The sequence below is a fragment of the Microcebus murinus genome, chromosome 6, assembly GCF_040939455.1.
Source record: "Microcebus murinus isolate Inina chromosome 6, M.murinus_Inina_mat1.0, whole genome shotgun sequence".
Lineage (NCBI taxonomy): Eukaryota > Metazoa > Chordata > Mammalia > Primates > Cheirogaleidae > Microcebus > Microcebus murinus.
Window position 1 is genome coordinate 25,128,341 of NC_134109.1, and position 27,974 is coordinate 25,156,314.

At 52.5% G+C, this 27,974-nt stretch overlaps 2 protein-coding genes across 2 annotated transcripts in view; one reads left to right on the forward strand and one right to left on the reverse strand.

Annotated features, from left to right (window-relative positions):
- The window catches only part of TMEM63C (transmembrane protein 63C), a 124,763-nt gene that overhangs the window by 85,766 nt on the left and 11,023 nt on the right, over positions 1–27,974 (reverse strand). The window lies entirely within an intron of this gene.
- Positions 15,629–26,816, forward strand: ZDHHC22 (zDHHC palmitoyltransferase 22). The gene is made up of 4 exons (XM_012742869.2): positions 15,629–16,062; positions 17,478–17,654; positions 17,865–18,404; positions 23,660–26,816. Exons 3-4 carry the CDS (start codon positions 17,879–17,881, stop codon positions 23,923–23,925), a joined length of 792 nt encoding a protein of 263 aa, XP_012598323.1. The 5' UTR covers positions 15,629–16,062; positions 17,478–17,654; positions 17,865–17,878; the 3' UTR covers positions 23,926–26,816.

Below are 27,974 nucleotides of genomic sequence, written 5' to 3' on the forward strand. Positions count from 1 at the left end.
GATATTTGACCAAGCATGGTTGAAGGCTATGATTAGAAACAAGGCAAAAATGTTTCTTGTTTGAGTCTTGTCAAATTCAGGCCTTTCCATAAGCCTGGTCCATAAGAGCAGAAATACGTCTGGAAGGTACAGAGCAGGTGTCAGACAGCAGGTGGGTCTAAGACAAGATTTCCTACCACGACAAGGACTGGCTTTTCATGAAAGGAAACATCATGCCATCCATGCAGCCGGCCCCTGTCACAGCTGGACCCCACTCCTCCCCACTGGGGCCTGGCCTCATGCACCCCTGTCCCCTGCAGCACAGGGACCAGTCACAAAAGTCTGTTACATCAAAACATCACCCCAGAGCCAGGAGAGCATCTGCCCTCCGGAGGGACCAGCTGGGGCTGATTCGCAGGGGAAAGGGGCCAGTGGGCGGTGGGGATGAGGACAGAATGGAGGGGCAGTAGGGTTGACCCATGCATCCCTGTGCCATCCTAAGAAGCCACTCAGTCTTGGGCCATCTGGGACGGTTGGTCACCCGGGGGGCAGGACTAGGGCTGTGGAACTGGGCACCGGCACAGGGTGCTGACTTTCCTTTGTCTCCAAGCCTTTCACATCTGGAGGGGAATGAGCCACTCTCTACTGGGAAGGCAGGGCTCCTTTCCCCTAAACTAGGAGCAGAGAGAGAGAGAGAGAGAGAGAGAGAGTGTAGTGCGCATGTGCTCTCTCTCCTCCCTCCCTCCCTCCCTCTGGTGGGAGTGACTCAGCAAGAACGCCAGGCCTGCTCTTCTCTCCCTCTCCTCCAGTGCTGCGGCCCCCTGGTGCCTGCTTCTCCTCCTTGTGGCACCTACACTGACTGGTCCCAACCACGAGGACAGGGGACTTTCTGGGCTGAGGCCCCTGTGATCTCTCCTTGGTGGCCTCGAGGAGGCAGCGCAGGCCCCTCAGTCCGCCTCCCCCGTGCCCACTCCAGCCACTCCTCCCCTCACAGCTAACTCTGATGGAGACTCCCGCACCTTCCGTGTGGCGTGCACTGCCGCGTCCATCCTTGCCCAGGGAGGCCAGTGCTCCCTCCCTGTTGTCGCCTACAGATTCAGATACTGAGGGATGAGAGGCCTAGTCGCTGGGCTGGCTGCTCATTCCTATGCAGATCCTACAGGCATGCACACCCATGGGCGGGGACACTGCTAAGGAACCCCAGGCAGCAGCAACAGGGGAAACAAACAGCTGGAAACAGTCCGCTCTGCCAGTAGGACACCTCGGGTAAACTTCGGAAACTGCAGTGCAGCTACAAGAGGGACACCATGAAGTCATTAGAAAGAATGAAGAAGCCAGCGCGGTGGCGCATGCCTGTAGTCCCAGCTACTCAGGAGGCTGAAGCAGGAGGATCACTTGAGCCCAGAAGTTCAAGGTTGGAGTGAGCTATGATCACACCACTGCACTCCAGCCTGGGCAACATAGCAAGACCCCATCTCAGAAGAAAAGAGAAAAAAAGGAGGAGTTCTGTGTGTGCATGAATATTGAGCAATGCCAAGGTACATCAATGGCAAAGAAAGCAGAGTCCAGAGCAGAGTGCCAGTGTTCCAGGGGGCTGCTGTGTGTGCGTGTATGTGATGTACACACACACTTACGGCCCCACAGAGGCTCTACCTGCAGACCAACTCTGGAAGGGGTTGCAAGAAATTGGTGGCAATGGTTGCCCTTGGGAAGGAGAACAAGAGACTAGGAGCAGGTGGGCGGAGCCAAGGGGAGAAGTCACTGCACTTAATGGCACTTTTGTATGGTTCAAATCTCAGATAACGCCTTCTGAAAATGAGAAACCATTGTTTAAAAACTGTGACGCAATATGTAAAAGAAAACTCCATGTCTGTCTGACTTCAGGGCTCACACTCTTAACCATACGCGTGGACTGCCTAGAAGAGTTTGAACTAAGGTGTGCGTGCGAGTGTTTATGTGTGTGTGCGAGTGTGCCTCTGTGCATGTATACGTGTGCACAAGTGTGCGCGTGGGTATGAGTGGGTGTGTCGTTGCATGTAGGAGCAAGTGTATACACGTAAACTTTCAGAACATCCAGCTCCTGGTTCCCACGTGCTGTTTCCAGGAGGAGGTGGTGACTTGGGACAACCTTAACTCCTAACTGTCCTCCCCCCTCTCCTTATTGCTGAGTGGAGCGTGGGGGAGTCTGAGCCGGCTGCCCAGACGGCCCCCCAGTGCAGGACTCTGCTGAGCCAGGCAGAGAGGGAGGAGCAGGAGAGAGGGAGGCGTGGCTGGAGCTGGCCAGGCGGGGAACCAGGCGGAGGGATGGGGGGACTGACAGCACGAGGATGTGACCCCCTTTGCTGAGTGGAGGGAGGGTTTTTCTGGGCTGGGAGAGATTGGAGAGGGGGCAGAGCCCGAGTCCTGGAGACTGGGTTTCAGGTGATGCGGAGCTGCCCGGGGAGCGTGGGGGCAGGCAGGGAAGGGGAGCGGGCAGTGATGCCACAGCTCTTGGTCTCAAGTGACCACCAAGCCACAGGCCAGGGCAGTGGCTTGCTGCCGACATTACCAGCAGGGGCAGGTTGTCTCTCCCTACTCCAGACGTATCCCTGAAAAGCTGGTGGGGACAGTCAGTGCTGTGCACATTCTCTTTCCCCCAAAGGCCTCCTCTGTCACCTGGTAGCCCACTTGAATTGCACGGTCAGAACCCTACCTGGGGCAGGGAACTCATGAAGGTGTCGCGGGTTACCCAGTCAGAGAGCTGGCTCCAGTCCCAGGGCTGCCATCAGCCACCTGGGTGACTCCCCAGCAGCTCTCAGGTTGAGGGGCTTGGTCTGCCAAATGGGGGCGAGGGTCCCTAAGGCGCAGGGCCGGCGCGAGGGGGCGTGGGGAAACACCTGTGAGGCTCAATCCGTGTTAACGCCCATCGTCATCCACACCCCAGGGTGCCGGAGGGTCCATCCACACCCCCTCCCACAGGAAGAGGCAATGAGCGCTTGGAAAGGGTGTCGGCGGGGAGCAAGGTGGCATGGGGGGCCTCCGCTCCTGAGAGGCGCCTCCCGAAACAAGAAAGAGAAGGCAGTGGCAGGTCAGCAAAATCCAGCTAGCGGCATCCAGAAAGCTCTCTGCCCAACTCACCAAGGCAACCACCGCCTGTCCCTGCTGTGCGGCTGCTGCTGTCACGGGGCCTCCCCCTCTTTTCTCCCCTGGCCTTCGCCTTGGCCGGTTTCTCTCTAGAAAGGGAGGGGCGGCCAGCGTGCGGGGGCGGGGCTGTCTCAGGCCGTGGGGGCGATGCTGCAGATGGTCTGCAGGAGACAGCGCTGTGGGCAGGGCTGACTGCTGGCAGTGGCGATAATCACAACAGACACAAATGCCATTTGCGCACAAAGAGGAAATTACACCATTCCTATATTTGTATAATTCTTGTTCCGTGGTGTTATGGTTATTGGCCTATTTTCCTGGTTAATTTGCACCGAGGAGCTTGCTGGGTAGAGACGCTCCCTGCAGGCAGGAGATGGTAGCTCACAGGCAGGCTGTGGTAGGGAGTTCTCATGGTTCCTCAATAACCTTTCTCCTCTTCTGCCCTGGGAATTGGACCCACGATTTTTTAGCTAGGCACAGGGCCACCTGCCATAAAGACTCATCTCCCAACCTTCTCTGCATCTGGATGTGGTCTTGTGACTAAGTTCTAACCCGTGGAGGAAAATGGAAGGATCATGAGTGATTTCCAGGGAGTGTCCTAAGAGGAAGAAGTTACACCCTTGCTCATGCCTTTTTTCCTACTTCCTGCTGGTGGAATGCTGGCTCAGTGGTTGGAGCTCGAGCAGTTATTTTGGGCCATGAGGTGGAAACTGCATACTAAGAATGGTGGGGAAATGATGTAGAAGGCACCTGGGTCCTGATATCGTCAAGGGCTTTTCAGGACCTAAACTGATGCCTCTGCCATGAGGACGAAGACCACATCTGAGGGATGACGAAACAGGGAACTGGAAAGAGCCTGGGTCCCTCCTGACTCTGTAGAGTGGCTCTGAAATGCCTGTTTCTGGATGTCATTTTCATTGGAAGGAACTACTATTTTGGGTTTCTTGTACCTTCGTAGCCAAATCAAATCCTAAACAAAACCCATAGTGGGTTTGTTCTAGGTTTCCCTTTTCCAGGCTTTCCCAGTATGGGAGGGGAAGGGAAGAACCCAGCTAAGCCTCTCTTGGTCTAGAGCTCGGGGGTAGCTGCAAAGGTGGGGCCCAGTGATAGAGTCCAGTGGCCTGGGAACTAGGAAGGGAGGACGTGGGCAAGGCCTCTTCCCCTCAGAGTCCCAGAGGAACGGGATGAAGTCTGACTCAGCAAGAAGAAGGCAACTGTGTGCCGGGCGCGGTGGCTCACGCCTGTAATCCTAGCTCTCTGGGAGGCCGAGGTGGGCGGATCGTTTGAGCTCAGGAGTTCGAAACCAGCCTGAGCAAAAGCGAGACCCCGTCTCTACTATAAATAGAAAGAAATTAATTGGCCAACTAATATATATAGAAAAAATTAGCAGGGCATGGTGGCGCATGCCTGTAGTCCCAGCTACTCGGGAGGCTGAGGCAGGAGGATTGCTTGAGCCCAGGAGTTTGAGGTTGCTGTGAGCTAGGCTGACGCCACGGCACTCACTCTAGCCTGGACAACAAAGCGAGACTCTGTCTCAAAAAAAAAAAAAAAAAAAAAGGCCGGGCGCTGTGGCTCACGCCTGTAATCCTAGCTCTTGGGAGGCCGAGGCGGGCGGATTGCTCAAGGTCAGGAGTTCAAAACCAGCCTGAGCAAGAGCGAGACCCCGTCTCTACTATAAATAGAAAGAAATCAATTGGCCAACTGATATATATATAAAAAATTAGCCGGGCATGGTGGCACATGCCTGTAGTCCCAGCTACCAGGGAGGCTGAGGCAGAAGGATCGCTCGAGCCCAGGAGTTTGAGGTTGCTGTGAGCTAGGCTGACGCCACGGCACTCACTCTAGCCTGGGCAACAAAGCGAGACTCTGTCTCAAAAAAAAAAAAAAAAAAAAAAAAAAAAAAAAAAGACAGCAACTGTGCTAACTTTATTGCCCTCGTGGGACTGTCGGCAACTTGACCGTAGAGATGAGCACAGAGCCCAGCAGATGTTCAATAAATATTGTCGGCTGGCCAACTGACGCACTGTATCGAGGAGCTCGGATCAGAGACCAAAGGGGCCAAAGCACGCCCTGGGACGGTAGAGACCCAGAAGAGAGATGCTCTATGAGAAGATGACTGGGGGGGGGTGGTGGCGTGACAAGGCTGGAGCCACGTGGTCTGCAGCGCCCGCTTCTCCCTGTGGTGCAACCTGTCCTCCCAGGTCAGTGGGGCAAGTTCTGCATTTCATCCGTGGAGGATGCTCGTGGACAGGGGTGTTTGTAGCTACCGACTCCATGGCCGCGTTCAGGCTAGCATCAGGGATCACTACTGCACTCTTTTCAGAAGAGAAAGTAGCACCCAGAACTTTGGGGTCACTTGCATAAGACCACTCACTAGGAAATGCAGGAGCTGGCAACTGAACCCAGGGCTTCTGATCACAAATATCACCTTCGTTGGAACAAAGAATGTGATTGGGGCTTTCTGGCTCTAATGGCATTGTCCTCTAAACTCCCCAGCCCGACAGTAAGACCCCTGGGCAAAGACAGGTGAGACAAGGGAGGGAGGGGGCATCAGGCAACCTCTCGGCAGCCTGGAGGGCTGCTGGACAGATGCACCCAGCACTGTGATTAGCCCAAACCGTGCATTTGCACAAACAGAAAAAGGTGCCCTTAACTCAAGATGTTTTACTGCCATCTACCGGAAAATTGTCATAATAATCATTCAACTATACGGTGACAAGTGTGAAGATGATACTCCCTGGAATTGTAAAGTGCAGAACCTGACCAACTGTACAAGGCAGCCCTGGATGCAACATCTCTTCCCTGAGAGAATGAAGAAAGACAGGACTTGAGCCACCATGGTGGCAAGAGTCCTGCCCTCTTCTTTCCTGCCTCAGAGAACCTGGCTCACACAGAGGGTCTCTAGTGGTCTGTCTCCCACAGTCTCGCCATCTAGGGCCCTGTAGAGCCCATTCATCCTTCCATGCACCATACGCACATGCCCTGAGCATCTACTGCGGGCTAGGTCCTTGTCTGAGTTCTTCACCGTTTACTAGCTGTGAGCTATTGGACACCTTCCCAAGCCACTGGCTCCTCTTCTGGCAGATGGGGATATCTCACCTGGCAGTTTGGGGCTTACACAGGACAATACACATAAAGTCCGATTATGGTAGATACTTACCCTTTACCCCGGAGTGGCCAACTGGCAACTTGCTATGGTGGAGAACACAGTGACCAACAATCTTGACCTGTTCCTGGCACCATTAGATCTGAGTCACACACACACACACACACACACACACACACACTCACCAGGCAGTTCACTCAAGGAAGACAAGCTCTGGCATATTTTCCTTTGGAAATAACCGAGAAGCTATGGACGCGAGTGCATGGATGTCAAGTGCCTAGCACAGAGCAGGGCGGGACCAGTAGGCACTGGCCTTCCACCATCTCTTCCACGTTTAAGCCCTGGCTGAAAAGTGGCGCAGGCTAGGAGGGCGCAGGGACCCCTTCATCCTGACGGGGGCTGAACAGTTGGGGTCATGGGGATGGGACCTTAAAGGTTTGATTTACCTGCAGGAATAGGCTTGCAGACTGCAGCTCGGCCGGGCCACTGGAGACTTCCATTAGGGCTAAAAGCAAGACCACCCAACCCTTTTGAGTTTCAGTTTCCTGATCTATAAAATGAGATGAGTCATATTAACATTGACCTTGTACCATCATTGTGAGGACTAAAATGCAAGACGTACCTGAAGGGTCTACCACAATTCCTGAAACAAGGGAAACACAAAATAAATTATAGCTGTGATCACACTTACAGGCTTCCGGGGGCATCTAGGGCTGCCTGAAGGATGCCATTCTCCAGAATCTAACCACCCCATCATGGAGGGTTGGGCATGCCGGTCTCGGAGCTGGTGAGGAGCCAGGATACAAGCCCGTCACTCAAACCTACTCCTTATGTGGGAGGGAAGCTGGTACGAACTTTCTGGAGGGTGGTTTGGCAGTAGGGATCCTTTTGACCCAGCCACTCCAATTCTTGGAATTCAGCCAAGGAAATAATCATAGGGCACCATAGAGTTGTTTGTGCTAGGACAGTCATTGCAATGTTGCTAATAATAGTGAGAAATTAGAAATAATCTAAAGTTAGAGATGCATGCAACACACACTTGGGCTGAATGCCAGGTGGTCAAGTGTTAGAATCAGTATTCGGCCCAGACCATGCTTAATATATCACCTTCATGGAGCAAATGCCTTTGATAAAGGAATACACCTAAAATTTTATTAGAGATTATTTATATGACAATTTCCTTCTTGATGCATTTCACTGTTAATGTTTAACTATTTAACATTATGGTGCAAGAACAATATTGTCAGGCCGGGCACGGTAGCTCATGCCTGTAATCCTAGCACTCTGGGAGGCCGAGGCGGGAGGATTGCTCGAGGTCAGGAGTTCAAAACCACCCTGAGCAAGAGCGAGACCCCGTCTCTACCATAAACAGAAAGAAATTAATTGGCCAACTATTATATATAGAAAGAAGTAGCTGGGCATGGTGCATGCCTGTAGTCCCAGCTACTCGGGAGGCTGAGGTAGGAGGATCGCTTGAATCCAGGAGTTTGAGGTTGCTGTGAGCTAGGCTGACGCCACGACACTCACTCTAGCCTGGACAACAAAGCGAGACTCTGTCTCAAAAAAAAAAAAAAAAAAAAGAACAATATTGTCTTAGTGCTAGCAAGCAGTAGCAAGATTACTCTTGTATTACATATTATGCACTTTGTGTTAATAAATTGATGCTTACTTTTGACTGATAATGGTGCATGATACCTTACCTTTTCTAATAATTTCTTCTTTTTTCATGTTCTTTATTATATTCCACATTGGGTTAAATATAATTTGCCATGGATATTGTTATATGTGGTTTTAGAGCTCTTTCTCCTTATGAAATTATGAGGTTGTTTAAGCTGACATTCTGTTTTTTCTTTTATCTTTACAAAATGTAAAGAATTACAAATAGGGCTTTTAAAAAAATGTATGGCCTAAATTGAACAAAATAACTAAAAACTGAATACAGTTTTAAAAGATTATTTTGTTGAGTATCATGAATGTTAGTATCCCAAGTAATCCTACAAAGATTATAACCTTGATATAATCTAATCTCTATTATTTGGCTTCATATTGTTATTTTAATGTTTTATTGTTGCCTCAAAAAGTACCGTTTAAAAGTATCTAGCTGACATGATTTCTCAATATTTATATTAGCTGTCAATATGTTTCCTTCTATATTTAAACACTTGAAATCTCTTAAGAATTATTTCTGTACATCAAAGGGACAATATTTACAATCATTGTGAGTGATTACAGCGTTTTGCTTTTGCAATACTAAATATACGTTTATTCTTTGAGAATTTCAACACATAGAGTGTGAAAGATATTCATGACATCTAGAAAGTTGGCTGTGTTGGAAAGTGATTATTACAGTAAATCTGAATAATATGCCACGTGTGTGTAACAGAAGTTATCATGCTGATGCATGCAAAGTCCCTGTGACACTGTCACAGGATCATGGGCCATGCACGGGTCCAGGGAACCCAGGAATGATGCTGATGTCTGGACCTGTCTGTGCAGCCTTTCAGAGGCCAAAGCTGAAGATGAAGCTAAAGAGATACTAAGATCAAAGCCAAATTTTGGTGCACTCTACTAAACTGTGTCACTTCTGTAAAAGGGACATACTAGCTGTCCATTAAAAATTTTGTTGGGGAGAGATGTATTTATCAACATGGAAGGATGGTCTTCCTAATGCTGGATTTTAAAAGCTGGCTTTGAAAAAAGAATGAAGGAGTGAGCTCAAATTTGTAACTAAAGGGGAAAAAAATCTGAATAGATGAAAGATTGAAAGATACATACAAAATGTTAATGATAGTTATCTCTGGGTTTAAGATGAAAAGATTTCTTTGTTTATTTACTTTTAATTAAATTTTTTTGTATTTTCTTACAAAACATATTGCCATATGGCTTTATAAAATAAAAACTATTTAAAGTGCATCTTTTCTGTCTCCCCTTCTCTTTCATCAGGGGCCAGGTTTAGGGCTTGCCGAGTGGGCCAGATGCTCTGGGACACTGTTGAGCCACCTCCAGTGTTCCCTGTCCATGTTCATTCAAGGGTCAAGGCTTTGGTGGGCTGGAGCTGCCTTTCCTGGCCCTGCTCCATGAGAAGAGGCAATAAGAGGAAGGCAAAGATCGGTGGGAGGGCTGTAAAGAGCAGAGGGCAATAGCCCCATTTGACCAACGATGAACCACAATCTCAGAGGCTAGAAGTACCTGAAAAATCTCGCTTCAGTCCTGTGGTCCAGGGAATTTATATGTGTTTAAACTTTTCCACAGTAAAAGGAAGAGCTACAATCATGTTTCTTATATCCATTTCCCTCTTCCTCTTTCTCAATACAACTCACAAATTGTAGATGGTTACATAGTGACCCATAGTGACCCTTGGCCATGTGACCAAGTTCTGGCCAATGAGAGAGGTAAATGCATATATTTGCACAACTTCCAGGAAATATCCTTAAAGAGAGGAGCCTGTCCTTTCTCCTTTTCTGCTGGCTAGAATATGGACACGATGGCTGGGACAGAAGCAACCATTCTGGACCATGAAGCAAGCAGCATGCTCAGCATGATGGAACAACAAGATATTACAGAAGGAGTCTGGGTCTCACATGCTTGTGGAGATTCCATACCAGTTCTAGATCGACTCCCTTGAACTTCACTTATATGAGAATGAAATAAACTTCCATCTTAGTTTAATCCACTGTTCTTTGAGGGTTTCTATCACATGCCATGGAACCTAATCATAATGAATGATAATATTTATTACTTATTTAGTGCTTACTATGCCCGCCACTTTTCTAAGTGCTTTACAGATGACATCCTGTTTAATCTATGTAACAACCCTATAAGGTGTGAGATATAATTAACCCTCTTTTCTTAATCAGGAAATTGACACATAGAGAGGTTAACTGGCTTGCTTAAGTCTGCACGAGTGACTAGCAGAGCTGACATCTGAACCCAGATCATTTGACCCCAGAACCTATCCCCTGGATGCTCTCTGGACCCTCTTTTGACTTCCATTTCATCCTCTGGTCCCACTGACACATCCATCCGTTACTGCAGGTCTGTTTTTATTCATTCTACTTCCCCATCCCCTTCCACTCTCCCTCCATAAAAAGCCCCTTCTCTCACACCCTGTTTCACTGGGAAAAGGCTCTCACTGGCTAATTCATGCTAAAGCATAAGAGGTCAACATTGGCATAATATGTTACCTCTCTATAGGTAAATAGGATATTTATGTCTATGCCAGCGTGAGGGTTGGTTGATATTAGAGAGACACAGGACCAGGTTGTGTGAGGCTTGGGCTTTGGAATCAAGTGACATGGATTTTATTTCTGCTGCCAGAAAGCTTTGCAATCTTGGCAAATCTCCTAACCACTCTGAGCCTCCATTTCCACCTCTATAAAATGGGCAGAGTCAATCCATCATCAGGTAGGATTGTTGTAAGGACTAACAATCCTGCCCTTGTCTGTCTGTCACATACTAGGTATCAATAAGTATGAATCTTTATTTAGTTGAATTCTGTTTATCCATTGCTCCCTCTAGCCTGGCTTTTAAAGGCCAGATATTGGGATACAATTCATTATTAATTTATTTATAATTATATTTATTTATAGTTTATTTATTAAAATACTTATTGAGCACCTACTGTCAGGCTCTGTGCTGGATCTAAGCCACAGAAACAAAGCTGACAGGTAAGTCCCTGTCCTCAGGAGCTTACAGTCTATCAGATGGAAAGAGGCGCTAAACAATCAAATAATCATACAAACCAACAGGATAATCGCAGGGGCAGGACATGCTGTGCAGTAGCAGGGTTATGTGGTAGGTAGCTGGTAGCAGGGGAGTGGGGCTGTATCAGGTGGAAGGGCAGGTGCTATTGAGTTGACATCACTGGCATTTAAAACTCATAACAAACTGCAAGTTAGCTAAAATTCCCATTTAATGGAGGGTAATTTGAGGCTCAGAGAAGCTAAGGAACTTGCTCAAGTTCACACAGCAAGTGAATGGGAAAATAGGCACTCAAGCCAGGTCGCCAGACACCAGAAGCTTGTCCCTTTGTCATCACGCCACACTGCCCCTCTCCTGGGCGCTGGGCTGTCTCTGCTGGGGAAGGGGGAGGGAGAAAGGAGGGGTCAGGTGCCTGGGGTTTGGACTGCCTGCTGCTCTGTGCCTAAAACGGCATATGTGAGAGGTCACCAAACAGCCGAGGGCACTGTGGCAACCTCACTCACCTGGACTCACCCTCCTTCTCCTCTAATTGAGATGTCAACTTTCTGCCTCATTCCCTCCCATGCGGGACACCTGGCATTGCAGGGCTCTCGGTGGAGACAACTGCTCCGGCCCTGCGCCTCCTGAGCTTCCGCCACCACGAAGATGAGAGTCGCAGTGTGTCAGACAAACGAGTGCGTGCTCTCACCACGCCTGTCCTTTCCTCTCTCCTTTCCCCTCTTCTCTGTTCATCCTGCTCTTCTCCTCTCTGCCCTCTCCCTCCTCCCTCTTCTCTTTCCCTGCACCTCTGCTTTCTCCCTCGCTCTGCCTCCAGCCCGCTCTGAGATGAAAGGGCCAATCAGTCTTGCTGCCGCCACCTCTGGGGAGCTGCACTGGTCCACAGGCATAGGCATCACTACCAGGAACGCCTAAATGGTTCTTGCAAACCAAGGCTAATTGGTAAAACAGCACATTCGTTCTTCCACAGCCTGGACACTCCAGAGGGGGCCCTTCTGAGCTAAGCCAAGATTTCTACACTGATGCATCAATCACCAGGGAGACCACTGGGGTTACTTGTCACCCCCAGAGAGTGACATTCAAACCTACTGTTTCTACCTTGATGTGTGGACTTGGGTGCTGGGCATCCCTACCCCCAGTGGCACACCCCCCCTCTAGCACCACAAACAGTGGCTGCTTGCGGGCATTTGATTAAGGTGCTGCAGGCTTATGTTTATTCATGCCTACTATATTCATGCATTCAACTAAGGTTTACTGAGCACCTACTATGTGCCAGACACTGTTACAGGCACTGGGGATATAGCAATGAATGAGGCAGTCCAAATCCTGCTCTCATGGAATTGACATTGTAGTGCAGAGAGACAGACAGTAAACAGATAAATATATACTATGTCAGGGGGTGGTAAGTGCTGTTCAGAATGAATAAAGCAGACCACACAGGGTACAGAATGAGAAGCAGAGCAGCTCTACATAAAGGGAGATCAGATACTCTGGGGGACACGTTAATACCTGCTTCCTCAATGCAAGTGACATGCTCCAGAAAAGTTAAGTATCAATGAGATAACTGCACATTAAATCACATTTCAAGTTGAACACAGTCAAGCCTTGCAGATATAACATGCAGAAGATCTTTGAACCTCAGTTTCTCAGGAGAAAAATGGGCTTAATAATTCTTGCCCTAGCTAGCTTATGGGGCTGCGGAGAGACTCATGAGATGAAATTTTAATTTTGTGGATGTGCTTTGTAACCTGCAAAGCACTTTATTACATCAAAGTAATGTTATTGTTGTTAATGAAGACATAGTTAGCAAAGTAAATTACCACCTCCAAATAGAAACTTTGTGATAATCCAATTTTCATGTATTCGGTTGGCTAAGAAGAAGATTACACTTATATATTTTTCAAATCCAGGCTGGCATCTTATTAGGCCTTCTGAGGATTGAGGAACAATTTGCGGTTGCCCCTGGCTATGACTTGCTGCCGGCAGTAAAGAGCATCCCGTCCAAGAGTGTTTATTAAAATCTTCATTTCAGAGCACCCAGTTAACCTTGAGACCCCAGCCTAGCTCACTCCAATCTATCTGAAATAAGAGCATGGGAATGAAAGAAAACCCATCAGCCTTTGTAGGTCTTAGGTGCAAGTCCTTGCATCTCCATCTAAAATTTTGGGAGGGGGTTGGGGCCTTACAGACACAGAGAGGGTTCCTCACTCAAGGGAGAAGCCACTTGCTTCATGGAGTTTCTCTTTGTATGCAACATTTGGAGGCAAAATGGAATAATCTCTACTTGGAAGGGAATTCATTTTACCCAAACACCACTACCAAAAAGCCAGATTTATGGTGCATATCTCCAGGAAAGTGTTCAGCAACAATGAGATGCTTATTTGTGTCCCTGCCCCCTTGGGACCACCTGCTGGCTGGTACGGTCATAGCTCAACTATAAGAACATATGACAAGGGCAATGGAGAGTGTGGTTTATCAATTATTTTTTGGCACTGTTTAGGGAATGAGATTACAGGCAGGGTGGGTGGTGTCAGGAGGCAAGAGCAACGGCAAATGTGTCCTCACCAGACATTTCAAAAACCTCAGGATGTAGCTTTTCCATTCTGAGAGAGCCCAGTGTCAACTCATCAATCAATACACTTTTACTCAGTGTCTACTCTGGGCAAATCATCCTATTAGGGGATATGAAAGAGAGCCCCCAAATATTTCCAGGAGCTCTCATAGACCAAGAGCTCTCATTTTAGCTGGAAAGAGAAGACAGCCCTGTGCGTAAAGATAAGAGCCCTGTTCGAGCAGGTGGGAGAAGCTAACACTGTCCCATCTCCTGCTGAGACAGAGGCACTGAAATGACATTATCCCATCTGGTCATCATCACCACAAAGTAACATCATCATTCCCATTTAATGGATGAGAACACCAAGAGCAAAGAGGTTAAATGACTTGCTCAGGGTCACACGGCTGGTGAGTGGCAGTCAAGTGCTCATTCTTAGACCACTTAAATCTAATGGGGCCAGAATCGAAGTGAAGTTCAGACTGACCTGCCTATTGATTTTGTCAGGGATGAGCACATATTTAGAAAAACAACACAACATTTGGCTGTATTTCCGTTCGCTCTATCCCTCAAGGGGGGCTGGGGAACCACTAGCTTCAGATCTGAAGCTTTCTTGTCCTTTTCTATTGATAAACTCTATTTCTAAATAAGCAATTGTCCTTGTCGGTTTGTGTTTCCACAACCAGATCTCCTCCTCTTTCCCAGCTGAATGCTCCCTTCCCCCACTAACATCTTCCCACGTTCGCTTAGCTTCTCTCTCTCTCTCTTTCCCTCTCTTCACACACACAAAGTCAGACACACACCTTCCCACCACACACCCATCTGTAAAATAAAATTAGAAATGCTGCCCGACTCTCAAGGTATCTGGGGAATGGAGATCTTCAATCAGTATAGCCCAAACCCAGCTCTCCAGGCTACCTCCCTGCCAAGCCCGCATGAGAGGCAGGCAGAGCTTGTGAAAGAGCCCAGACGGCCATGACTGTGACACAAAGCTGCTCTGAAGGGAAAAGGCCATTCGTGCTTCCCTGTGTCTGTCCTGGGGCCCCTGGAACTCACAGGGCTACCAAATGCCCAGGAGCCACCATGGGGAAAACTGCTCTTTCACTTATATGTAAGATCCTTTCAGAACATGAAAAGGTTTCCTGGCTGCTTTTTTATTTTGATGTACCCTGATAAAATACAGAGAAAACAGTGTCTGATGATTCAAAAATAGAGGCTGAGCCGATAGGCATATGGCCCTCATTTTAAGGCATTGCTCTTATTTTAATCGACCCGTTGAGAAAGCAATAAGCAATTATTTACCTTCACTCAGAAGAGTGAAGCAGGGCAGGTAGGTGACCTGTGACATCCAGGAAACTGAGGCTGGCAATGGCACCAATATTCCTGCAGTGTTTGCTGTTTCTGAGGCTCTCTCTGCTGCCTCCCTCCCCCATTTGACACACGCTGGTGTCACGACTCTCTTAGTTCCTCACGGTACCCACCTTAGAGCAGTGGCATTCCAGAAGGGAAAGGAAATAGAAACAGGGAGATGGGGGTGGGGCTCCAAGTAGAAGCTCCAGGTTCAAGCTCTGTTCTAGATAAACACCTATGTGGTCCTCCCTTCTCCCAAACCAGAGCTGCCTCTGATACTGGGCTATGCAGTAGCCAAGAGCAGGAGCATTAGTGCTATAACTGGGTTCAAATCCAGGCTCCATCAATTACCTGCTGTGTGACCTTAGACATGTGACTTAGCTTCTCTGAGCCTCAACCTCCTCATGCCCGGAATGGGATTCATCCAGCTTCTCAGATCATGATGACAGGATTAATGAAGCTGTCTTATATTAAAGACTTAGCACAGTGCCTGGTATGTAGTAAGGGCCCAATAAGTAGGGTCAATAATTACGAACTAAGACTCAAACAGTGGTTACCCTGGGCAGTCCCTGCTTAAGGGCTTTACATATATTGTCTTTTAATCCCCATATTTCTGTTTTACAGATGAGAAAACTGAAATCCAAGGTCTCATACTAGTGAATGGTGGATTTCCAAACCGGGCAGACAGGCCCCAGCCTGCCCCAGAGCCCTGGCTCTCGACCCCTCTGTACACAGCCCTGCCAAGGTGACGGGCACTCATCTTCCTGGGTGTTGCCTTAGCAAACTGGGTTCTCAAACCCCCAGGTTTCCTGCAGCCCCAGCCGAGCAGGGAGCAGGGAGGGAAGGACAGGGTGATGGCTGGAGCGTTCACATCAGGGCTGAATCCCATTTCCCAGCTGGAACCCACGGCTGAAGTGGGACAGGGCGCCCCAGCCTGCTCAAGGGGACCGAGAAGAGGGGCAAGTCCACGGCGCTGAGGCGGGTGGCCAGAGCACCGCCCCCAGGAGCGGAGGGAGGGGTGGCGGGGCTGGGGGGTGCCCAGCTGCCATCCCCGCCGCCTCCTGGCCCCCACTCGCTGGCGCCCAAGTGGGAGGCCAGCAGCTGCCCGCTCCCTCCTCCCTACGTCCCTCTACCTGCCCAGTCCCCGAAGCGAAGCGTGAGGAGGCTGCAAGCCAGCGGGGCCGAGCCCACAACTTTGCAGTCTCAGGGAGGGCGAGAGCCGGCGCCCCGGGCTCCTCTTGCCGGCGACCGGAGCTCGGTGAGTTCATTTCCCCACCCCTCTGCGGCGGTGCGGCGGCAGCGGTGGTGGCGGCGGCGCTGGGGGCGGCTTCCCCGGCGTCCGCGCGGCAGTGGCCGAGAAGCCGGCGGCCGCCCGCGCTGCCCGCCCGGCTGGCTGGGGCTCCGGCTGTGCCGCCCTCGGCCGCGGGCGCGGCGGGCGCCGGTGCTGAACGGACAGCTCCCTGCGCCCTGGGCCGCGGCGTTGGTCCCTGCGGTCCCTTCTCCCGCGCAGGGCCGGGCTGCGCCTGCCCGCCGAGCGCCCCTCACTCCCACAGCCCCGGTCCTTCGCCTCCTCGGCTCCGCGGCGCATCTGGAGGCTGCTCCCGCGCCCCCCTGGCGACTGGCGCGGGGAAGACACTTGCTTTGCCAGAGCCCCAGGCCGAGGGCTCTCCTGGTGGGCAGCGCCGCCGCAGCCTCCCCGGGCACCGCGCGGGGAGGTGCCGAGCCCCGGCGACCACCCCAGGCTTGCCCTGCGCTGCGCCCCAGCCTCCGAGGCAGGTCCGCGCTCCCCGCCGTGGCTGCGACTCCCCGGGGGGCACTGGCAGCTGCAAAGGGGGTTCCAAGGTGGCCAGTCGCCCCGTCCTAACGGGACAGTCTGGACGGAAGCGCGGTGGCATCCACCCGTCCTGGGTGCAGCCGCCTTCCCAGAACTTTTCTCGCTCCTCCGGCCCTCGGCTCCTTAGCCCTCGGAAAAGTTCTCTCGGGCGCTCAGAAGCTGGGCAGGAACAGGGCTGTGGTCCGTTGGGTGGGGCGCGGTGGCGGTGGCGGCTGCACCCGGCGGTGGGGTCGACTCCCTGCAAGGCTGGCCAAGCACCCACTCGCGCGCTCAGGACGGGCTTGCTGGCACCGAAGGGGTTTGGGCGCCATGGGGCTTGTTTGGGTTTCTCCCGCCAGGAGGGCGGGAGGCAGGCGCAAGGGGGTGGGGGGGATTTCAATTTTGTCGCCTCAAATGAAAACGTTCTTTGCTAAGAAATAGCCCTGGCAGCCAGCGTTGGAGAGATGGGCTGAACAGGAGCTACTGACACAGGTATTTCGGCTGCGCCCCCCCACACCTGTGCCTGAGAGCGCGCGTGAATGTATCGATTGTTTTAATTGATTTTTTAAAAAGCCAGGTGGCAGCGGCTGCGTGTGTGTACACACAGACATACACATACACAAACACAGATACCCAGGCGCACATAGATTACACGTACAGAGTCATGCACAAGGAAATACGCACAAAGACACACACACACACACACACACAGCCTTGAGTAACCAGTGCGGTCCCTGAGTATTGCTGAAGGTGGGGCTGAAGGGATGGAGAAGGGGCGGGGGTGAAGCAGGACTTCCAGAAGGTCAAATCATGCTGTTCTCTCTGCCCCCGACCCCAAATCCTCCGCTTTCTCCTCCTAGGGAGGTTTGAACCAGAAATTCCAAACCTGGGCTCCTCTCACGGCCACAGAAGGCAGAGCCGCGTTCCCCGCTCCCCCAGCCCCTCCGGACCGCGAACAGGTCCCTTCCTCTTCGTGCTCGACCCCGCGGCACCAGGGCGCAGAGTTCGCTCAGAACCAAGGGAGCGGCCACCTCGAGGTAGGGCACGGCCCCGGGCGACCTCTGGGTCTCGGGAGCTCTAGCTTGCACAGTCCGGGGTTAGGGAAGTGGGGACAGAGGATCCGAGGGGCAGGGGTTGGGGGCCTGGATTTGCGCGCAGCCCTCGCGACGGGCGACACACGGGAGGAGCTCGAGGGCGCCCCCTGGACGCCGCAGTCAGTCAGTCGTCTTCTCCCCTGGGGACCGCAGGAATGTAATCGAGGATGCTGGCCCTGCGGCTGCTCAACGTGGTGGCCCCCGCCTACTTCCTGTGCATCTCCCTGGTGACCTTCGTGCTGCAGCTCTTCCTCTTCCTGCCCAGCATGCGCGAGGACCCCGCAGCCGCCCGCCTCTTCTCGCCCGCCCTGCTCCACGGGGCACTCTTCCTATTCCTCTCGGCCAACGCCCTGGGCAATTACGTCCTGGTCATCCAGAACTCCCCAGACGACGTGGGCGCCTGCCAGGGGACCTCGGCCAGAAGGCCTTCGTGCCCCCCGCCCAGCACCCACTTCTGCCGAGTGTGCGCCAGAGTCACCCTGAGGCACGACCATCACTGTTTCTTCACCGGCAACTGCATCGGCAGCAGGAACATGCGCAACTTCGTCCTGTTCTGCCTCTACACCTCCCTGGCCTGCCTCTACTCCATGGTGGCCGGCGTGGCCTACATCTCCGCGGTCCTTTCCATCTCCTTCGCCCACCCCCTGGCCTTCCTCACGCTCCTACCCACCTCCATCAGCCAGTTCTTCTCCGGTGAGTGGGCCGTGGCAGGCATGTTGGGCTCTACACAACGACCCCTACCACCCCAAAGCTGGCCAGACCCTAAACTCCAACTGCATAGGTTGCCAGATTGAGCAAGTAAAAATACAGGACTCGGCCCCTCTAAATTAAAATTTCAGGTAAACAACTCATAGGTTTTTAGTATAATTTTGTCCCAAATGTTGCATGAAACATACTTATACTAAGACAATTTGCTGTTGTCTTTCTGAAATGGAAATTGACTGCATATACTGTGTTTTATCTGGCAACCTCCTCCCCTTTCTCTCACCATTCTCATCCATCATACTGTCCATTTGCTCACAGAATTGTGGCATCCAGGCAATGCACCTGCTCATGCCAGGCAGGGCTGGGCACTGGCCATTCCTTATGCAGCCCTGTGAGGGACACCCATGCTATGACCTTCCACTGCCTGGACCCCAGTCACGCTCACATATCACCCAGGGACTTTGCCCTCCAGAGTTCTTGCCTCCCAACCTTGGTAAGGTTGAACTTGGTGCCAGGCCAGCCCCAGCAGGAGGCTAAGCCCCATTGTCCTGCCCACTGTTTGACTCTACCAAGCTGTTCTCCAACCTGCAGATGGCTCAGAGCAGGGGGACCTCGGGTGGGACATGCAGCTGAGTTTTTTGGGTTTTTTGGGTTTTTTTGAGATAGAGTCTCGCTTTGTTGCCTAGGCTAGAGTGAGTGCTGTGGCATCAGCCTAGCTCACAGCAACCTCGAACTCCTGGGCTCAAGCAATCTTGCTGCCTCAGCCTCCCAAGTAGCTGGGACTACAGGCACGCGCCACCATGCCTGGCTAATTTTTTTCTATATATATTAGTTGACCAATTAATTTGTTTCTATTTATAGTAGAGACAGGGTCTCACTCTTGCTCAGGCTGGTTTCGAACTCCTGACCTCGAGCAATCCGCCCGCCTCAGCCTCCCAGAGTGCTAGGATTACAGGCGTGAGCCACCGAGCCTGGCCTGCAGCCGAGTTTAATGGCTCCATCTCCACAGAGCCATGGGCCTGGTGTGGGATCTGACCCTTCGGGAGGCGTTTATACCCACAGAAGCCAGGCTTGTGGGCTGTCACACTGGTGCCCAGTTGGGTGCCCTGGGGAGGACTGCACTTTAAATAGTGTATGCCAGGGAGCACTCCCTGATACCTGGCCCTAGAAGGACTCTGCTGCTGGTGGCAATTCTTACCGGTTGGCTTGGCTTTGAAATTTGCCCCACCTCATTTCCTTCCACTCCCTCCCCACCCTGGCCTTTGGCCTTTGACTCTCACCAACTTGGTTCCCACCACTGTAGTGCACACATGCACGTGTGTGCATATGGCATTGTTATCTCCATTTCTCAGATGAAGAAACTGAGACTCAGAGGGGATTGAATGGCTTGTCCGAGGTCCTACACATATTGGGTAGCAGTCTCTGATCTGCCCCCAGGTCCTTAAACCAGTCTGACACCCTTCTTCTGCAGCCCAGAGACCAGAGCATGTTCCCTCCCTCACCTGTTGACCTTCTAGGAACAGAGAAAGACAGGGTGCAGCTACTTCCACTGAGAGCCCAAGACTGTCTTGAGATGCCTGAGTTGGACATTCATAAAAATTCTGCTCCACTCTGGGGGAAGCCATCATTTCAGTCTTTGTTGTGGCTGCAGCCCAGTTCTTCCCAGGCACAGAGTTATCGTGCCATTTGGCAGTGGGAACACAGAGGTCCAGGGAGGACCCAGATATGGGGGTTGCCTTGAGGGCTGGTGGCTGAGCCGGGCCCAGAACTCAGAGCTCTCGGGCCTTCTGGATCCCAGAGCTGGCATATAGGCTGCTGGGACAAAAATAACCACAACGGGGGAGGGTAGGTGGGCGGGCTGGGGGGTGGGGTGTGAGCACAGGCAGGTGGAGGGATGAGGAAAGCCAAAGAGCCTGCTTACACTTTCTTTTCCAAGTAGTTTCACCAACCATAAAAATGGATGGTTCCAGAAGGAGGATCTTGAAATGGTTTGATTCGAGATAAGTCTGGGCTTGAGGCCTGTCCATATGTGCTAGGTTTGGGGGGCAGGAAAGAAAGGAAGAAAGGCCTCTTGCTTTGATCTGATGGGAGAACAGAGCCAGTCCGTGCCTGCTGTGAGGCCCACACCCATGTCCCAGCATAAGGATGCATCCCACTGCCTTTCAGCTCCTCGCCACACTCCTAGGAAAAGGAGGCTGACATTTCTAATCTCCTGTCTCGTCTTCCTCCTTTGCTGACCTTTCACCTCTCCTCTTGCCAGTCCTTCTTCTCTCCCCACCTCGACAGGCACCCACTGATCAGCTGCCTCCTTCCCATCTCTGTCTCTGGTTCTCAATGCAAACGGTTGGGAGCGCACCCTCTCTCATCTGCTCAGGAGGACGGGGGTACGGGAGGGAGGAAGAAGGCACAAGTTGTTTAACAGACATGGTGCTGTCCCCAATTCTGATACCGATCTGAGTCATGTCGGCCACCAGAGGATGGTGTGAGTGGGGGCCCTCACAGCTAAAAGTGGAAGAAGGGGTCTTCTAAAGTGGAGGTGGCCGCCCCCACAGCTGATGCCAAGGAGGGAGGGGGTTAGCTAGTCAGGTTTTAGAAGTTGTCCTTTCTTTTGGCTTGTGACACCAGCACAGACTGTGTCACCTCTCCAAACCTTGTTCTTATCTGGGAAGTGGGGATGCCACCTTCTGACCTGTGTTGTGGCATTTGGGCAAGTGTGCCAGCAAGGTTGGTGCCACCAGAAAGCCCAGCAGGAGGGAAAAGGGGACTAGTGTTGATGGGGCACCTGTCGTGTGCCACCTGCTGTGCATCTCATTGCATCCAGTCTGGATGCTGTGACAGTCTGTGAGGTGGGTATTACTGTATCCATTTTAGAGGCTCAGGAACCAAAGGCTTAGCAAGGTTAAGTTGTTTTGATGCCACACAGCTTCTTAATTCCAACCTAAGGTCTGGATGCAGGGCTGCTAGCCCCCAAAGTTCATACTCTTTCCACTACACCACGCTGCCTCTCTGGGGGTGCCTCTCTGAAGCTGCTCCTCCAATGAGCCCCCTTTGGGAGGGAGGGAGCTTCTTGTCCCCGGATGTGTTAAAGAAGACACTGGGTGATGGTCTGCCAAAGGCATTATAGATGCTTGGTGGGAAGCAGGGCTGGGGAGATCGGCTGATGTGACCTTTCAGGCCCTTTAGGAAAGTTCTGTGATTTTCTAAGAGAAGCAGAACTATTATTAAATGGTTGAGGAGCTGAAGCAGCCAGGCTAGGTAACTTCAAATACCTCGAGAGAAAGCAGGTCCCCAGAATAGCCTTTTGTAGCTTCCACATGGGGCCAGAAAAAGGCCACAAGGTCTTCCTCATGCCTTGATTTAGTGCCAGCAAAGCCCTGTGGGAAACAGCTTCCATCCGCCAGGGCTTGCGCCTGGGGCCGTGTTGCACGGCAGGCCCAGGCTTGACAGCTCTGATGTTCTCACATCCCAGCTCCAGGGCCATCTTTGCCCGTCAGCATCTCTCGAGCCCAAAGGGCACCATGGTCCCAGATTCCTGCATCCTGCACGTGGCTGTCCAAGCTAATCTGTGCTGACAAGGAGGAAGTGGGTCAGGGGATGCCACAGCCCACTGTGAGCCCTGTCCCGCTGCCACCCCCTGCCAGTGGAGGGGCTGCTCTAAATGGCAGCTGGAGCGAGCTTTCTACCCCCTGGACAGCTGGGGGCTAGAATTTGTCTCCAACTTTGCAAAGAAAAACCTGCTATCAAAGCTCCTAGAGATGAAGGCAAGAGGAGGCTGCTAATGAGCAAACCTGAATCAGACCCGCATCCTCTCTGGCTGCTGAGTCTACTGCTACTCAGACTAGACGTGTTTTGCAAGCCTGGTCCTTAGGGGTCTGGAAATTAGAGGCTGAGGAGGCCTGGGAAGACGTGGGCTGGGGCAGAAGGAGGCTGGGGAAAGGGAGGAATATGAGATTCTTAACGGTAGAATAGTTTGTAAAGTGGGGTCCCTGGAGGCAATACCGCCACCTCCCCGGAGGAGGTGTCATGAGGTTGCAAAGGGCTACAGAGGGTTTTTGAGTTCTCTCCTGGGCCCACTGCCCTGGCTGCTGAGCAGGTCAAGGTAAGTGTCTTTATCAGAGCTGCCGAAGTCGCAGCCCAGCCAGGACTCCAAGCCCTGGAAAGGGGGAGAGAGCTTGGTGACTTTAGGGGTTAAACTTGAACTGCTTTTGGATGTAGTCTCCTAACCTATAAAATGAGCCTCATCCGGGAACACCGTACTGAGTAGGAACCAGAAGGCTGACCACTTTGTACATGATTCCTTGAATCATGCAACCCCATGAAATCATCCTCATTATACTCATTTTACAGATGAGCAAACTGCACCTATGAGAGGTTAAGCAACTTGCGCAAGTCCACATAGCTGGGAGAGTCAAACCTGGCATGGACCACCTGCCACTCACACTGAGAGGAAGAGTATGGGAGCTCTTACTCAGTAGAAGTTTAAAACCTGTACCAGGCAGTGCTTGGTTTAGAGGGGCTTAGGGGAGGTCCTACCCCATGGCAGGGGGCTGAACTCATGACCTTGGTGGCCTCTTCCAGCCTTAGCAAGCTTTGACTGACAGGACAGCTCTGGCTGAATGTTCTGTTGGCCACTGTCCTCTTGTTAACATTAATGACTGAATTATTCTCTAAGTCGGCGCTCCGTGCTGCCCTTGAGACTAAGCTCGTGACTTATTATTCTTGATGACTAGGGCCTGGTTCTCCATCAAGTTGTCACTTTCCTGAGTCCTTCCAGCCAGTGCTCCCACCTGGGTAGCGAGAAGCCGCCGCAGTCTAGACAGCTGCCCAGGCATCGGCTCCCTCTGCAGGGTCCTCAGCTCACCCTGCTCGCCTCCTGAGAACAACCCCTTCTCCCTGCTTCCAGCCCAGGAAGAGAAAGCAGAGAAGGGAGAGACGTCTCTGACTCTAGGGAAATGTTACCCGCAGAAGCCAGAAGCCGAGGGTTCTCCTTGTTGGGTCATCAAAATTCCTTCCCTTCTCCCCTAGTTTTCCACCCTCGCCTCGGAGAGCCATCGGCACTAAGAAAAAGTTAGGGCAACTAGTTCATCCTTTTTTCCCTCGCTGCAGCGCTGAGATTGCTACAAAATATAGTGTCAATCTCATTAATCTCCCTCCCTCCCGGCGGAAAACGCTGCCTGGATTGCATTTCTGTACGTGGCCTGGGTGTAAAGCGGCTCTGGTGTTTCCCCTCCCCCTCCCCGCAGGAGCTGTCCTCGGTTCTGAAATGTTCGTCATCCTCATGCTCTACCTCTGGTTTGCCATCGGCCTGGCCTGCGCGGGCTTCTGCTGCCACCAGCTGCTGTTGATCCTCCGGGGGCAGACTCGCCACCAGGTGCGGAAGGGGGTGGCAGTGAGGGCCCGGCCCTGGCGCAAGAACTTACAGGAGGTCTTCGGGAAGAGGTGGCTGCTAGGCCTGCTGGTCCCTATGTTCAATGTTGGAAGTGAGAGCTCCAAGCAGCGGGATAAGTAGCAGACACTCCCATCATTTCTCTCTCTCTCTGTCTCTGTGTCCCCGCTCCTCCTGAATCTAAGACCACAGCACCCTTGTCTCCACCCATGACTCACTTTAGCTTCGTGCTGGTCCTAGCACCCACCCCTGCCTTTTAACCTATAGAGAACAGTGTGGGCTGGTGGATCCGGACAAGGAGGAAAAAATGGCCACCAGGGGAATGCTGGGCTCCTCCCAGCCGGCCAGGTGGCTGCTAGCTGTCAGGATGCTCTGCTTTCGCTTCTTCTCCTTGGGACCCCTGCTTTCCCCCTCTGCCTGGCTCATCCGCTCCCCATCATGTCTCATGTCATCACGGCTGTCTGCTGGAGCCCTTCCTCTCAGCCCCGTGTTGGGAGTGGAGAGTGGATTCTTGCTGCTGGTATGAGACTCCCTGGGACCTGTAGGCTGGCGAATGTTTAAAATCACCACGTGTGAGAAGCAGCCGAGTCAGCTCGGCCAGCTGCCGGGGAAGTTGGGAAAGGGTGGATGTGTGGCCACAGCTACTCTGTGGGATCGTGGGCAGTGGAGGGAAAGAGGACCCAGTCACTTCTTGCCCACCCCCCAAGGTTCCAGGCCCTTTTCCTGGGAGACAGTAACCAATGGGCTGGTATTTACAGCTGCTGTTCCCTGTCCATCCTGCCCCAGCCGGCCACCCCAGACCAATCCCGGGTCTGGCTAGATGCCTCCTTTCCCTGGCACTCTTCCAGCCTTTCTCCTTAGTCTCCAGCCTCCAGGCCTTTGTCAGATGCCAGGAAGATGAGGAAGAAGGGGGAGGGAGAGGGAGTCCCCAATAAATGAGGGAGGCATGTGACTGTATAGCCGTATGGAAGGGGATGCATGTGTGTGTGTGTGTGTGTGTGTGTGTGTGTGTGTGTGTGAAAGAGAGAGAGAGAAACATAGAGAGGCAGAGAGAGAGGGGTGCTGGTAAGGAGCGTTGTTAGGAACACAGAGGAAGGATGCTTAGGGGAGGGGGAGAAGTGGGAGGGACAAAGGAGCTCATCTATGCCCTGTATAGAGGACATTCCAGCCACTGAAGCTGTTCAGCGTTTGAATGGCTACCTGGGGAGGTAGGGAGTGCCCCACTGGAGCTATGGCAGCAGGGAATAGGCGGTCATCTGCAGCATGCTGTGGAAGGGATTTCTGCACAGCGTCGTTCTAGGTGAGCTTAGAGATCCCTTCCCACTCCAAGATTCTGGTGTCCTCTTTGCAAATGCTGGGCCCAGAGGCAAGGTCTGCAGAAATGGCTGTGAGTTATTTGCTTTCATGGAGGGTAGGTTGGGCATGAGAAGGGTCTGAAAACCATGATGCCAACTCTCAGGACCCAGGCCAGCCACTGAGGAGAGATTCTTTGGAGAGACAGGACTGGCTGGATGGTTGAGGGGACTGGCATTCGAGGACAGGGAGATGGAGCAGTGTCAGGTCAGGTGGGGGCAGGGGTGGGGAGAGAAAAGCCAGGTCATGCTCTGAGGGGCAACATTGGGGGAGTTAAGCTGGGAATGGGGATGTTCAGAATGTAAAGGTGCAATTGCGAGACTACCCCTGCTCATCCGACTGGCTCTGACTGGGGGCACTGCTGTGTTCTGGAACCCAGAGGGCCAGACCCCTGGGGCATATGAGGGAGTGGGGACAACACAATACCCCCCTCCTGACTGGGTCCCAAAGCCAATATGACATCCATGCAGGCAGCAGTGCTGAATCCACACCATGCCATATCCCCCAGTTGGCCACAGCAACCCCAACAGTTGCTGCCCAGCACCCTGAGTTCTTGAGCAGAGCCTGGAGGACTTCACTCTGGTCCTACCGTCGCGCCCCCTAGAGGGCTAGTGTAGTAACGGCTCGACCTGCTCATACTACTCCCCCTGTATTGTTCATCCATCTGCCCTGCATATATTTATTGAGTGCTATGTTCCCAGCCTCTTCCAGACACTGGCAATGCAGTAGTGAACAGGATGACAAGATCCCTGCCATCAGGGACACTTCGTCACTGCCACCTGTGCAATGATTCACACCCCCTGAAAAATGGTCACTGCCTTGGTCAGCAGGACAGGTCACTTGGAGGGGAAGGATGTGGTAGAGAGGGCAGAAGGGGAGCCGAGGCTGCCTTGATGGAGGAGTTAGCCTCACCCCCAGTGCTGGCCATACTTACACAGTGGGCGGGGGAGGGGAGGGGGAGAAGGCCTGGGCAGTTTAGGCCTTAGCTCTCTCCTGACCCCAGAGCTCAAGCTCGGAAGCCAGCGCTGCCATCTCCAGCCTCTTGGAGGCTCAGCACGGTGAGGCCGGACTCCCAGGGAGGGGGCAAAAGGGAGACCTGCAGGCGCTGGCTGCTGGCAGGGCAGACTGGTCAGTGGGAGGTGCTGGTGGGGAGGTTGCCAGATGTGGGACTTGAGTAGCATTTGTACACATGGCCCTGTATTGTCCATGAAGATCAATAAAATTTGTGGTTTTAAATTGGATTTGATATGATCGTATGGGCACTGTGGTTGCTGGCAGGGCCGGCGGGACTGGATGCACTGATGCAGTCACACTAGCTGTTCAAATATTTAAAATAATTATTGAAAACACTTCTGTCATAGTTGGTAAATAACCATGGCCCAGATTCCCTGAGTAACCCCTGGCTGCTATTCTTGCTCCTCCCCGGGGGGCCTGGCTCACTCACAATCCAGGACCTAACGGGACGTCGCCTGGTGCCTGCTCCAGCCCTCAGCCAGCGTCTGCTGCGATTTGTGACCGCCGTGCTGTGTGGTGGTAAATACGTGAATATCACCCCGGGCTCGTAGCAGGTCCACAGTCCTGGGGTCTGTGGACCCATGGGGACCAGGGATGGAAAACCTTATCAGGAGCTTCCCTGTCCCTCCTTCTCCTCCTCTCCCTCCTGTCCCCATGTCAGAGGGTGGGGGGCGGGGGGGGGGGAGATAGTGAAGAGGAGAGTCCATCTGCTTCTGCATCCCAGCCAGGGCCCTCTGGCCTCCTAGCCCCGGACACATCTGCAGACCTTGGGCTGCCCAGCCCTGGGGACAGCTGGGACAGCACCGAGTCCTGCAGGGAGCCGGCCCTGAGAAGGTGAATGGGCATGGCCTCAAAGCACCCTAAAGATTTGCAGCCAGATGCATGGAGCTGTGGCTCGCCCTCAGCATGTTCTAGAGCACGTCTGTGCTCCATGGTGCAGACACCACACCCGTCTTGCTCACCGTTGTATCTTTGGTGGCTAGCAGGGGCCAGGCACATAGTAGGTGCTCCATGAATACTGACTGAATGAATGAATGCACCGCTTTTATGCTTATTTGCTTACTCTCCCGATGTGCCCAGACTGTGCTTTGCATGTTGGGGGGCTAGGAAACAGATGAGCCAATTCCATTGTGAGGAGTTCCCATGCTGGGCGAGGTTCCTGGCAGTCTAGAGGAAGGAGAGAGCACGTCCAGCTGTTGGGACCAGGGGCGCTCCATCTGCCCAGGGCCTGGAAGGATGGATGAAATTTCAGCAGGTAGAAAGGAATGGGGAGGGCTTTCCAGGGAGAGGGAATAGGCCTGGGGCCTAGGAACGCAGGAGACATTACAGACAGGCAGAGGGACTTAAGCTGAGAGTCAGGACCTGAGCAGAGAGAGCTTTGAATGCCAAGCTAAGGGACCTGAAGTGAATTTGACAGGCAATAGGGAGCCACAGAAGGTTTTGAGCAAGGCAGCAGCATGATCAGAGCTAGACATCAGAAAGTGGAGCCTTGGAGGATAGAGTGGAAGTGGGAGAGACTGGAGGTTGAGGACCCGTAGGAGGCGTATGCTGTATCTGGGGGAGATGTAACAAGGGTCTGGGTGGGGACAGTGGCTGGGGGCTGGTAGGGAGGGGAAGGGTGTTGGAGGCACTTCACAGACATGGGCACGACCTGAGGAGTGCTGGGAAGAGGGCCCAAGACGGCCATGAAAGTGAAGACCCGGTGATTAGCATGACCTCAAAGGAGGCCTACTGTCGGAAGCATTGGTGTGGGGAGAAAATCGTGATGCTGCGGTTCAGAGCTCCCCGAAACATTAGCCTCTGTC

Excerpts from the sequence above, each read along its gene's own strand:
- ZDHHC22 (XM_012742869.2), top strand. The coding sequence starts at position 17,879 with ATGCTGGCCCTGCGGCTGCTCAACGTGGTGGCCCCCGCCTACTTCCTG. Across the intron at positions 18,405-23,659 it reads CATCAGCCAGTTCTTCTCCG|GAGCTGTCCTCGGTTCTGAA; the intron begins GTGAGTGGGCCG and ends CCCTCCCCGCAG.